The sequence below is a fragment of the Vigna angularis genome, chromosome 6 (genome assembly GCF_016808095.1).
Source record: "Vigna angularis cultivar LongXiaoDou No.4 chromosome 6, ASM1680809v1, whole genome shotgun sequence".
NCBI classification, from domain to species: Eukaryota; Viridiplantae; Streptophyta; class Magnoliopsida; order Fabales; family Fabaceae; genus Vigna; species Vigna angularis.
This window is the reverse complement of record NC_068975.1, coordinates 36,230,125-36,243,722: the sequence shown is the minus strand read 5'-3', so window position 1 is coordinate 36,243,722 and position 13,598 is coordinate 36,230,125. Positions and strand designations below refer to the sequence as shown.

The following is a 13,598-nucleotide window of genomic DNA, read 5'->3' as shown; positions in this document are numbered from 1 at the left end:
CCAATTGGCATTTGTATTATATTTAAATTTAAAATGATATACGATACAAATGTTAACTGTGAATAATATAATAATTCAATAAATAATCGAAGTATACACCGTTTTCTTCTTCTTCCTTTTCTTAAAAAAATAACTTATTTATAATTCACGTCTTAAAAGTAATTTTTAATTAAAAAACTTAAAAATAGAAATTGTGTGTCGAATTTCTTCTTTTAGACTAAAAGCCCTTTGAAGCTACAAGTTATTTTGATTTTTTTAACTTCAGTTTTATTTAAAATACGTCCTTTAACTAAAAGCTACGTTGTTTAAAAAGAATATAACATAATGAAATATATATATATATATATATATATATATATATATATATATATATATATATATATATTTAAGTAAAAGAATTTTAAATATAAAAAAATCTTTAATCAAAATACTTATGCAAGTAATATATATGATTTCAATTAAATAAATTTAGAATTTAATTATAAATTATAAAATATTTAAGTTGCATATATTAATTTTCTGTAATATTTTTAATCCAAATATATTAGGGAAAAAATCAATAATATTGAATTATAATAAGAAATATCTAATATAGTCAAAGTTGAGACCGACTTTGTCCTTATTTGCCATTATGTGTTGTTTCCATTCCATGCACGTGGATAATTTTCAAGTGTGAAACCAAACAAAACCCAAAATTCAACGTAAAGCCAAACCAAACCAGCCTCTCTAGTCCATTCTTCTCCCACCAACTCTTGCACTAACTCGACACTAACAACCTGCCCTTACCGCCGGTATGGTCGCCGGAAGTAATTTCCGGTACTGCTCGGCGCCCATTATTCCCACTGCTGCCCTGTTATTCCTCTGCCTCGTTGCTTCTTCCCTCGGAGATGAACTTGAACCACTCATGAAGTTCAAGTCCTCCATACAAAGTTCAAATGTAACTGTTTTTAATTCATGGGCACAAGCAAGTTCTCCGTGCCTGTTCACTGGGATTGTATGCAACTCCAAAGGCTTTGTTTCAGAAATCAATCTTCCGGAGAAACAGCTGGAGGGTACTGTTCCCTTTGATTCACTTTGTGAGCTTCAATCGCTTGAGAAAATATCTTTGGGGTCTAACAACTTGCATGGAAGAATCAGTGAGGGGTTGATGAAGTGCACCAACTTGAAGCATTTGGATTTGGGTGTGAATTCATTCAATGGAGAAGTTCCTGATTTGTCGAGTTTGTACAAGTTGGAGTTCTTGAACTTAAACTTCAGTGGAATTTCAGGGGTGTTTCCATGGAAATCATTGGGAAATCTAACTAGTCTTCAGTTCCTGAGTCTTGGGGATAACCCGTTGAAGGAAGATCCTTTCCCTTTGGAGGTGTTAAAACTTGAAAAATTGTATTGGCTTTACCTCACAAATTGCAGCATCACTGGGAACATTCCATTGGGGATTGGGAATCTTACTCAGCTTCAGAATCTTGAGCTTTCTGACAACCACTTGTATGGTGAGATTCCTTCTGATATAGTTAAGCTTCGCAAGCTGTGGCAACTTGAGTTATATGATAACTATCTGAGTGGGAAAATCCCAGTTGGATTTGGAAACCTGACTAGTCTAGTTAACTTTGATGCTTCTTATAATCAACTTGAAGGTGATCTTTTTGAGGTAAGGTCCTTAAAAAACCTTGCATCCCTTCACCTTTTTGGGAACAAGTTGTCAGGAGAAATTCCAAAGGAGCTTGGAGATCTCAAGAATCTCACAGAGCTTTCTCTTTATGCTAACAACCTCACTGGTCCTCTTCCTCAAAAGCTTGGCTCTTGGCAAGGCATGCAATACGTTGATGTTTCAGACAATTTTCTTTCTGGCCCAATACCACCTTTCCTGTGCAAGAACAATCAAATCAATGAACTGTTACTCTTGAACAACAGCTTCAATGGAACAATACCAGAAACGTATGCAAAATGCACATCTTTGGTTCGTTTTCGTCTGAGCAGGAACTCACTTTCGGGTGTAGTTCCTTCAGGCATATGGGGCTTGCCAAATTTGGCTCTGTTTGATCTTGCAATGAACCAGTTTGAAGGTCCAGTGACATCTGATATAGCCAAAGCAGAATCTCTGGCTCAACTGTTGTTATCTAACAATAAGTTCGCAGGTGAGTTACCGATGGAAATCTCTGAAGCTTCTTCATTGGTGACAATTCAGCTAAGTTCAAATCAAATTTCTGGTAACATCCCAGAAAACATTGGAAAGTTGAAGAAACTAACCACTCTTACTTTAGATGGGAACAATCTTTCTGGTGTCGTACCAGATTCCATTGGTTCTTGTGTTTCTCTTAATGAGATAAACCTTGCTGGCAACTCTCTTTCTGGGGCTATACCAGGTAGCATCGGTTCTCTTCCAACTCTCAATTCATTGAACTTGTCCTCAAACAGGCTTTCTGGTGAAATTCCATCCAGTTTATCGTCTCTGAGACTTAGCCTTCTTGACTTATCAAACAATCAGTTGTTTGGTTCCATACCAGAACCTCTGTCTATTTCAGCCTTCAAAGACGGATTCATGGGAAATCCTGGCTTATGCAGCCAGACTTTGAAAGGTATCAGACCATGTTCAATGCAATCCAGAAGCTCCAGGAGACTCAGAAACCTTTTAGTCTGTTTCCTTGCTGCTGTAATGGTTCTGCTTGGAGCGTTTTTCCTCTTCACAAAACTAAGGCAGAATAAGTCTGAGAAGCCACTGAAGACTACTTCCTGGGATGTCAAGCAGTACCATGTGTTAAACTTCAATGAGAGTGAAATCGTTAACGGGATCAAGGCTGAGAATTTGATTGGCAAGGGAGGATCCGGCAATGTTTATCGGGTTGTGCTTAAAGGTGGGGCTGAATTAGCAGTGAAACACATATGGACTTCAAATGTAAGCGACAGGGGAAGTTGCAGGAGCACCTCAACTATGCTTAGAAGGAGTTCAAGGTCACCAGAATTTGATGCAGAGGTGGCCACTCTTAGTTCTATAAGGCATGTAAATGTTGTGAAGCTCTATTGTAGCATCACAAGTGAAGACAGCAGTTTGCTTGTTTATGAATTTTTACCAAATGGGTGTTTGTGGGACAGGTTGCACACCTGTAAAGAGAAGTCTAAGATGGGGTGGGAGGTTAGGTATGACATTGCATTGGGTGCTGCTAGAGGATTGGAGTACCTGCATCATGGGTGTGATAGACCAGTTATACATAGGGATGTCAAATCCAGTAACATATTGCTGGATGAAGAATGGAAGCCTAGGATTGCAGATTTTGGCCTTGCCAAGATTCTGAGTGGAGGAGCAGGCAATTGGACCAATGTCATTGCTGGAACACTTGGTTACTTACCTCCTGGTAAGCTTTAAATCACTTTATTTTTTGTATTAGGCAAAACAAAATGTCATGTTAACTTCTATCTATTGTTTTGCAGAGTATGCCTACACTTGTAAGGTGACGGAGAAGTGTGATGTTTACAGCTTTGGTGTTGTTCTGATGGAGTTGGTAACTGGGAAGAGGCCAATGGAGCCAGAGTTTGGAAACAATCATGACATTGTGCATTGGGTATGCAGCGCTAACAGGAGCAAAGAAGAGGCTCTTGAATTGGTGGATCCTACTATTGCAGAACATTTCAAAGAGGATGCCATGAAGGTGTTGAGAATTGCATTACTGTGCACTGCCAAAATTCCAGCTTCAAGACCATCAATGAGAACGTTAGTTCATATGCTGGAAGAGGCAGATCCATGTACCCCAAACAAAATGATTGTGACCATTGATGCTTAAATAAGATGTTCCAAAGAATGGACATTTTTTCTCTCAACTGCAGACATTTGAGTTTTCATCATTTCTAAGCAGCACAAAAATTGAGCTGAGAAAGGGTGATAAACACTCGTATGCCTTGGTCTTGGGATCAATTAGGTGAAATTTTGGCAAGGCCGTGACCTCTTTTATAAATTGAAAATGTCTTGCAGTTAGAATGAGATTATCTCATTTTTTGTTAAAAACAACAATTCTGTGTATGATTATGAACCATCTGTGAGTGACAAACCAAAGGAGGATTAAGTTGTATGTTGTAGGTTTGTAGCATATGTGTAGTGGTAATGAAATTCTCTTTTCAATAGAATTGTATTTTCTCCTGGGATTAGCTTGTAGCTTTGTAACATGTTATGTAACCTAAACAACAGCAAACACTGCTACTGCTATTCGAATTATTGTATGTAATGGACTTAAGTATGGAATCTAAATCTCCATTTGACAAAAGGATCTTTCCTATTTTATTATCTCCTTTATGACACATAATTTCTTATTGTAAACTTAGCAAATGTCTACGTATGCTTTCAGTTCAAGGTATTTATATTTGTATATATTTACTTGAATTAACTATGTACAGTTTTTTAGACTCGTATGTTTATTAGTATTTTATTTGAATATTAGGAGAACTATATATTTTCAAAATAAGAAAAATAATTTTTTATTTTTATGATCTAAAATGGTATTTAATACGCTAGATCTTATGTTTTATGCAAAGGTAATTCGCTACCATGTACGTAATATGTGAAATCTGCTCTAGATCTATATTTGAGTGGAATGATTTGCTCTAATATTCTTGACATACTTCATATATTTAATCCAATTTCACACTTTATAATAAACATAAAAAACTAAATAAATTCGTAATTGTAATTGCCTTGTTTGTATCGAGGAGGTGATTTTAGATGTAACAAACGGATTATAGCAAACAAAAGACACGACAAGATGACCAATTACGAGGTGACACAATGTAGTGAGTGGAAGCGCACACGATCTTTTCGTTGGCAGGTGGTAATTGGATAAAATAATCACTGTCACATGTTCATAATAAACCAAAAAGAATGAAGTTGGGTTCTATTCCAAACACCCTCCTCACCTCCTTCTTTCCTTCCCTAATTTTCAAATTTCCCATTTCACTTCCATTCTCTCACCCAGGAATCCCTTCTTCAGGTACCCTCTCTCTCTCTCTTTCTCTCTCCCTCCACTTTCCAGATTTGTTTAGATAGTTTATTAATTATGTGATACAATGATAGGGTTATGTGGGTCACTTGTCTCGTCCAATGTTGGTGTTTCATTACTGTTAAATCTGTTTCTGCATTATTATATTGAATAAATTTATATCTTCACAAGGGTCTTCTAAAATTTGCGATTTTGGTGTGATGCGCAGGCAGAACGGCCTTAGTTATTCGCATGCAAAGCACTGATCATAGAATTGAACCAATATCTAGTAATTTGATGGCTTCAGAAAAGGAATCCGAAAAACTTGTCAGAAATCTCTACCCGCAAATAGAACCCTACAGTACAGGATTGTTGAAGGTTTCGGATCTTCACACAATCTACTGGGAGCAATCAGGAAACCCCAGTGGCCATGTGAGTAGCAATTGACTCGCCTCCGACAATGGATTGAATATGTATTTTTTTAATTTTTATCCTTTCTATACATGCAGTAGGCTTATATGTTTATATTTGGATCAAGATTGGAATGGGAGGCAATGGACCGTTTTTTAGTGGTTCTAAGTATTAATGCAGCTGTGTGAACTGTAATGCTAAAACCTATCTTTACACATGAATGTGTGCTTGGATGAATCTAAGCATGTTACATCCTTTGGGAAAGCTAAATTATGCGCATTAACCTTCTGGTTGTTTTATATTTATTTAATTTGAGGGGAAAGTGTGAATAACGGTAAAAAGAAAATTTGATTCATCATTTTCTAAGCATTTTATGACAGCCGGTTGTCTTCATTCATGGAGGCCCTGGAGGAGGAACTTCCCCAAGCAACCGAAGATTTTTTGATCCGGACTTTTATCGAATCGTTCTATTTGATCAGGTTAGTTTCTGAGTGCAGTAATGGTCTCCCGTGCTTCTGTGCTATAGCACAAATTCACAATTATTGTCTTTATCAGCGAGGTGCAGGGAAAAGCACACCACATGCGTGCTTAGAGCAAAACACCACATTGGATCTCATTGATGACATTGAAAAGCTACGAGAACATTTGGAAATTCCAGAATGGCAGGTTATTTTACACCATCGGTTGTGTTCAGTATACATTTTGTGATTCAGTATTCTTATGTAATTAGATATGATATTCTGACCTGTATGATTTGCAGGTATTTGGTGGATCGTGGGGAAGCACCCTTGCCCTTGCATACAGCCAATCTCACCCAGACAAGGTGTTTAACTCTGTTCTTGGTTATGATTGGTTTCTTTTTTACTATGTCATAATGATGTCTCCTTTTACTATTATTATTATTGTTATATTTCTATTATTACTATTATTTTTCCAGTACTGCTCAAGATTGTGTACTCCATATAATTACGGAGTTTGTTTCCATGCTATGTTGTTCACTTTTTAAAATACCTTATTATCATTTTGTTACAAGGTTACTGGCATGATCCTCAGGGGAATTTTCCTCCTAAGGAAGAAAGAAATTGATTGGTTTTATGAGGGTGGCGCTGCTGCAATATATCCTGATGGTATGGAGCTGTCTTTTCATCTAATTTTCTGGTGCATTAAGTTTGAATAATTGCCATGCATAATAAGGTTTCCTTTTAATGATTCGAGGAGGTTTGACTTATTTGATGTATGAAATTATGTGGCAGTTTTGTATTATTCTATATTCTTCTAATAATTTGATGTTTCCGTTGTAGCTTCGCATAATCTAATATTTGACTTGATTTGATTTCTGGCTTTCTGCTCATCAGAATCTTGGCTTTTAAGTTTTAAGTCGTTGATATTGGTGCATTTTGTCTCATGTCAGCTTGGGAGCCATTTAGAGATCTTATTCCTGAAAGTGAGAGAGGATGTTTCGTTGATGCCTATAATAAGAGATTAAACTCCAATGATATCGAAACTCAGGTTAGTGTCTCAGTGGTTTTCTTATCTCAGCATGCCTTTCTCTATCTTGTCCTCCCATAATCATAACAAGACTTCTTTAAATACTAGTTTGGTTTCAGAGCTGCTGCTTCCTCTTTTTGGCCTTACCTCTTCTTAGAACTAGTCTAGAAATCTATGCTTTACAATACCATGTTTCCAACATATCCTCGAATATGAAATGACGAATAATGAGCTTATCTATGAGTACGTTACCTGACTGGATTGTCTAGAGTGGCTTTCTTGCATATATTGAAACGTTCAATGCCACCGCACACGGGGTTTTCTGTTTGACTGAGGAGGTTTGGGGCACAGTTTCTTTGTTAAATGTATAAAGGACAGCCCTAACATTTTCTTTTTCTCTTCCCTTGTCCAATTGCAGCCAAAAGATATCAACCCCTTTCCAGAACAGTACTTGTTTGAATGTGATTTATGAATGAATTCAAGATTTTTTCTTGTTTACTTATCTATGTCTTTGTTCTTAGTATGCAGCTGCTAGAGCATGGACTAAATGGGAAATGATGACTGCTCATCTTCTCCCAAATGAAGATAATATCAAAAAAGGGGATGATGATTACTTTTCATTGGTAAGTTCATCAAGTTAAGAATAACCTGGTTGTTGTCTGAAAAGTGTCTGCTATTTACTTTCCAAATCCCATCCCACTGTGCCGTGTAACGTTCATAATTTGTAACGTTTACTTCTCCTAAATCTATCAATCTCTCTGTTTTGAATGGTTGAAAATAATATGCCATTGTTTGTGTAAAATTTGCAATTCAAATGTATTTCTTAAAAAATAATATGCCATTGTTTGAAGCGCACAACTTTACAAATCTCTGTTCCATATAAATGTTTCTATTGGTCTTGCGGGTATTCTGGAATTCCGTTATCAGTTCGTGGAAAACATTTTTCTCTTGTAGAGAAATGGTTAATAACTTTTGCAGTCTGAAAGGAGGAAAATAAGTGGACAGAGTGACAAACTAGTGTTTTTGCCTAGCACTGCCCTTTCTTCTTTAGGCACTTTAAACTTGTTTTCTCTCTTGTCAAAATTTGTAAGGTCAGAAAATCCCTAGTCAATTAGAGTTGCTTTTTGGATATACATACAAGAAAAAGAATAAACAAAGGAGTCTAAAACCTTTTTCTCTTTAGTTTAGGATTAATTTACATTTGTGTTTTATAGTTGTTTGTGGTTGAGATTCTATAACATGTGCTGATGAGTGATAACAAATATATTTTTCTATCAGGCATTTGCAAGGATTGAAAACCACTATTTTGTGAACAAGGGATTCTTCCCCACTGATTCATACCTGTTGGACAGCATTGATAAAATTAGGCATATCAACACCACAATCGTGCAGGTAAAATAACCTTAATGCTGTAGCCTCTAAAATGTAGATTCTTGATGCGTTTCTTTCTTAACCTTGTAGGGAAGATATGATATGTGCTGTCCTATGATGTCAGCCTGGGATCTTCATAAAGCTTGGCCAGAGGCAGATTTTAGGGTGAGACTAAAATGTGGCTTTTGATCATTTGCTCTTTTTGTTTGTTTTTTCTGCATGCTATGCTAATTATCAATGAAGTTTCAGGATAGAGATCTTAAAGTGATATTTTCTTAGATTTGGTTTCTTATCAAGAAACTCACAGGCAATTAGGAACTAAGAAGTTTTTCCACATAATCATATGCATAGCATGGTCAACTTAATGAATCATACGATGAAACAGGTGGTTCCAGATGCAGGGCATTCAGCCAATGAACCAGGCATAACTGCTGAGCTTGTGGCTGCAAATGAGAAATTAAAAAACATAATCAAGAACAAAGGGGAATGAAGAGAGTAGAGAAAGCAAATAAGGACTCTGGCTAATCAAATGCTGCAAAATCTACGAGTTTGATGTCTACAAGCAAAACATTTGAAGTGGTCATGTATTCAAAATCACTAGCATACAGTGTAAAATTGAGTTGTCTTTGTCATTGTCATAACAAAAACACTCAGATCAACCAAATTTCTTGTTTGTGTTAAATTATCATGGTTATGTAGGCATAACGTGGGATTATTTTCTCTATTTTTACAAAAAGTCAATAATTCAGCCATTATTTATTTTAAATTCATTGATATGTTTTTATAAAAGAAAATAATAGATATTTTAAATGATTGATAAAGTTCCTTTCTTGCAATCTGATTTGAGAATAAAAATGTATTCATTAATATCAAAGTCTTATTTCACTTTTATACTGTTTTTAATATAATAACGGTAGCTTCGGAGTAATTACAAAATATTGATGAATTTATTGTTTGCAATTAATTTAACTAATTGTTTAAAGGGTTAAATCAGTTGAGAGGATTTTATATAGAAAAGGAAGTGGCACCAAAAAGAATTAATGTTATTCACAAATCAAAACTTAAGCAAATAATACAAATGAATCGTGTCTGAACTTACAATTACCACATTTTAATGCTGTGGTAACAAAAAAAAGTTCTCTCCACATGAACTACGTCTACAAAAAAAAAAAGAATACTACAAATGAATCGTGTCTGAACTTGGAATTACCACAAATTTTAATGCTGTGGTAACAAAAAAAAGTTCTCTCCATGTTAACTAAAAATTCAATGATGATATTGAACAACGCCACTCCGTCCCCAATAAATAATTTCTCAAGTGCGTTTCCTGTTATTGCAATCCTTTGGCACATGTAGACGGTGAAACTTTGGTACGATAGGAACAGTTAATGCCTTCCTACCCCAAGAACGTGGCTTTGCTGCCTTTGGCTTCACAATACCTGATGGCTTTTCGATAATAACACTAAGTTTTGTTGCAATGACAGCCTTTTCTTTCTTCCATGGTAAAGCACTGCAATAGACATTTCCATTGTAATCAAAGTTGCTTACTACAAACACAACATGTTTCAGAATCTGACTATTACTTACCTCAGAGGCCTCAGAACTTTACGCTGCGTCATTTCGGATTTTCTTTTGAATTTATCATTCACATCATTGGGTTTCTGAAGTTTAGGACGAGGATCATTTTTATGTGTTGTAGCAGATAATTTACGTTGCACCTTACAGCGGGAGTTGTCAATTTGAATGCCACCCTGCGTAACATTTTGGGAAGTCGTCAGTCACCGTCTAAAATACTGATGCTAAAATATTTATAGGTGAACATGTTCTTCTGTGCATGAACTTACAGATTGGTTTTCCTGTGTTTTTGGGCGTGATTTCTCATCACAACTACTATAATAATCCGTGTCTGATTCACTTTTTGTGTAAATAGTTTCACTTTTCTGAAAGAAAATGAAGAGAAAGGTCAACTTTTTTATATTCAATAATAACGAAAGTTTCACAATGGAACTGAACTCACTCGGTTCTGATGTTTCCTCATTGCCGTCCCACCACCTTTAACTGCGGTTTCTTTTAAAGGTGATAAAAATTTTCTATCCAAGTTTGCTTCTTTAAGAATTCCCCTTTCCTGCAACATCAAAAAATAACACGTATCACACTTTATTAAAATAAATTGTTTTTTAACAAGTAAATAAACTTAAACACAATCTCCTTCCCTTACTTACATCAGTTCTCAGCTTAAAAGGCTTAGGATTTGTGGGCTTTAATTTTCTGTACTTCCCAACTGGAGAAGCAGTTGTGGTCGATGAAGATTTCTGTTTTAAGGTCAAAATCATAAACGTTATAATCATTCAATAAAGTGGGACTGAAAGTAGTCATTAATCTATAACTAAGACCAGACCTTTCGTGTTTTTCTCGAATCATCCTCATGCTTGCTCCCAAGAATAGCCTTTTTTTGGGGCACGTCGTTATCGGTACTCATCTCTCTGCAGCCGCCAAGAATTCATTGATTTCACCAAATTTAAGAAAACAATGGAGAGTCAAATGTTTTTAAGAGAAATCAAATCCTTACATATTTTCATGAACTATTGAAGCATTTTCCTTGTCATCATTATCAATGAGCTGCCTCCCATTTTCTTTGTCATCAGAAGAAGCCAATGATTTTTCTTCAGCCTTTCTCATGTTGGATTCAGAAACTCTTCCCTTTGCAGAAACCGAGTTCCTCATCTCTTCATTTTCACTCCTTTCTTTAGTCATCTTCTCTTTATTGTTGGAATTTGACAGTGAGGTAGTGTCACATTCCGAAGCTTCTGACAAAACTTGAACTATAACTAAGCTCTCCCCTCTTGTTGGTTCTTGGGAAATTACATCTCCAAGAGATAGTTCAGCACCACTCGCTGAAGTTCCTGATTCATGGCATCCTTCTAGAGAACCACATCTAGATTTCTCATCTATCTCCATATCACTAGAGTCATTTTGATGAGGCTTAGCAACCTGTCGTTTCTGAGTGCCTTTCTTCACTTTCTTCTCCTTCAAACTTGACATGGAGTTAGTTTCTGGTTCCTTACGGTTATTAGAACTCAAGGAATCAAACACACGGCTCTTAACCTCTCTTCCCCTCAATTGCTTTTTGGAGGCAGTCACTGGCAAAGAGTTGCTTCCTTTTTCTTCATTCTTCTTGACTCCATTGAGTTCAAGCTTTTTCATTGCTGAACACAGTGCTCTCATTGGTGTTTTTAATTCTATAGAACTCTTGATCTTTATGACCTTCTTAGGCGAGTGAAAAACAAGAGCCTTAGACACCACTCTGCTCTTAGGCACATCAACAGTGAACATTTTCTTGCTCTGAACACTTCTAAACGGTTCTACATTGGAAACCTTCTTTTGATTATTCCTTGGAGTGGTCACCGGTGGTGATGGTCTCACCTTAGCATTGGGGGTTGCTGCAACCTTAGAAAGAGGTTTAACTTGGACGTTCTTGTCGGTCATCTTGAGTGATGATGACGAAATAAAGTTCATCCTTGACACCCTTGACTTTGCAGGAGCTGAATGGGGGCACTTCAAATTTGCGCTGCAAGAAACAACCAAACATCACTCATAATGATTAAAACGTTCTTGAAGATATTAAAGAAGGAAAGTTATATGTTGACAACCACACCATTTAACAATCAATGAAAGATTATAGATTTTTAATGGACAATAGATTTTTAATAGGTAAAAACTACCACAATAACTTTTTTTTTAATTAAAGAATGTTTTCCAGTTACAAGTTCCACATTGATCAAGGTGAGTGTATAAACTAGTTTGTTGGTTTAAGGATGCGCTACCTTGCTTCTCTTTTTTTCAAAGCTTTTCTGAGGCGTACATTGGGACTTCTTGCAGCCATAACCTGAAAATCCAAGATCCATTCACCCAATCACCATTATATTTATGTCCATAAGTAGAGTGAACGAAACAAAGATGAAGAAGAAAAGACCAACTTACCCTAAGAATAAACTTCTTGTAAATAGTTTCAGAATCCAACTCTTGCTCATGCTTTCGGTCACATCCTATTAGAAAAAGTCATGTCATTGGTAACCAAGAAGATGAAAAAGATTTGGAATAAGATCAAAGAAGTGAGAAGTTAAACTACCAACACGTGAGCAGAACCAGTGGCTGTCATCGCCGGGACGGCAAGAATCAGGTGCGGTGAAATCCACGAACTTGGGAGCTTCAAAGTTCTCGAAGGAGTCATCGTTTATTTCTATTTCGTCTTCCATTATTGGTATGCAGTACTGAGTTTCTGCCATAGTCTTTCTTTTCTTCTCTTCGGAGCGTCTTGTTTTTGCTTTCGTTCTTTCTTTGATGCGAATATTGTGTGGGATTGTAGTAAGGTAAGAAGTTGGTTTTCTAGCCGCCAACGTATTTAAAATAAAAATGGTTAACTAGCCGTTATGATTTCAACAGCCTGGTTAGAGAAACGGCATGAAAGGGGTCCCTTCGTCATTACACATATTGCTTTTAAGTATATAATTCGCTTTTTAGTATATAATCTCTAGATTTTGAGAAATGGATTATTCCAAAATTTTAGTTTTGATTTTTAATAAGATGAAAAAACTTAAATAATGGTTCTGCTTCATAAAAACTCCTATAATGACAACACAAAAATTATTAAAATAAATAAACTAATATTAACTATACAAAAATTATAAACAATGACATAAAAAATAAACAATGTACGCCAAAGGCCAAAATGTACCATTTGGATCTATATTTAGATAAAACAAAAGAGGTGTACAAGTTACCGTAAATACATCAAAAATATAAAACTACCACATCAAAATCTTGGAAACAAACTGATTATTAGAAAAATCCTCAAAAATCAAATAATTGTGATTATGCAGAAATCACTTATATTTGAAGTAGCAAATAGGTTATGAAGAAGAATGTACTATTAGAAGAATTCATGAGTTAAAAAGGCTAAAATCTTACTCGTCACTAGTTTGGAAACTTGATACACAACCTAACTTGTAAATGTAACTGAAGTTCATTACGGATGAAACTATATATATATATATATATATATATATATATATATATATATATATATATATATATATATATATATATATATATATATATATATATATATATATATATATATATATATATAATTAGGAAAATTTTGAAGGAGAAAGAACGTGGTGGTCTTTGATAGAATGAGTAGATCGATTGTGTTAAATTTAAAGCGAATAACTAAGTTTCTACTTAATACGAATAATGCAAAAAAAAAGTAGATATTTTATTGTCTCCAATGAATGGATATAAATGAATGAATGAGTAGGACATCAAAATCTGAGTGTGAAATTGTAAGTTAGGACACTAAACAAA

At 35.4% G+C, this 13,598-nt stretch overlaps 3 protein-coding genes across 3 annotated transcripts; 2 read left to right on the top strand and 1 right to left on the bottom strand.

Annotated features, from left to right (window-relative positions):
- Window positions 1-672: 672 nt before the first annotated feature.
- On the top strand, window positions 673-4,253 carry LOC108341171 (receptor-like protein kinase 7). Its single transcript, XM_017578827.2, has 2 exons — window positions 673-3,350; window positions 3,427-4,253. The coding sequence occupies exons 1-2, from the start codon at window positions 794-796 to the stop codon at window positions 3,774-3,776; spliced, it is 2,907 nt and encodes a 968-aa protein (XP_017434316.1). The 5' UTR covers window positions 673-793; the 3' UTR covers window positions 3,777-4,253.
- Window positions 4,254-4,780: 527 nt separating this feature from the next.
- Window positions 4,781-8,997, top strand: LOC108341082 (proline iminopeptidase). Its single transcript, XM_017578701.2, has 11 exons — window positions 4,781-4,973; window positions 5,191-5,393; window positions 5,753-5,851; window positions 5,928-6,038; window positions 6,133-6,195; window positions 6,406-6,499; window positions 6,784-6,881; window positions 7,382-7,483; window positions 8,139-8,252; window positions 8,322-8,396; window positions 8,617-8,997. The coding sequence occupies exons 1-11, from the start codon at window positions 4,865-4,867 to the stop codon at window positions 8,719-8,721; spliced, it is 1,173 nt and encodes a 390-aa protein (XP_017434190.1). The 5' UTR covers window positions 4,781-4,864; the 3' UTR covers window positions 8,722-8,997.
- A 256-nt stretch (window positions 8,998-9,253) lies between these two features.
- LOC108342299 (uncharacterized) lies at window positions 9,254-12,588 on the bottom strand. Its single transcript, XM_017580058.2, has 10 exons — window positions 12,361-12,588; window positions 12,213-12,277; window positions 12,056-12,117; window positions 10,801-11,799; window positions 10,630-10,714; window positions 10,454-10,543; window positions 10,249-10,356; window positions 10,076-10,171; window positions 9,819-9,982; window positions 9,254-9,741 (listed from the first exon to the last, which is right to left on the bottom strand). The coding sequence occupies exons 1-10, from the start codon at window positions 12,515-12,517 to the stop codon at window positions 9,546-9,548; spliced, it is 2,022 nt and encodes a 673-aa protein (XP_017435547.2). The 5' UTR covers window positions 12,518-12,588; the 3' UTR covers window positions 9,254-9,545.
- Between the last annotated feature and the right edge of the window lie 1,010 nt (window positions 12,589-13,598).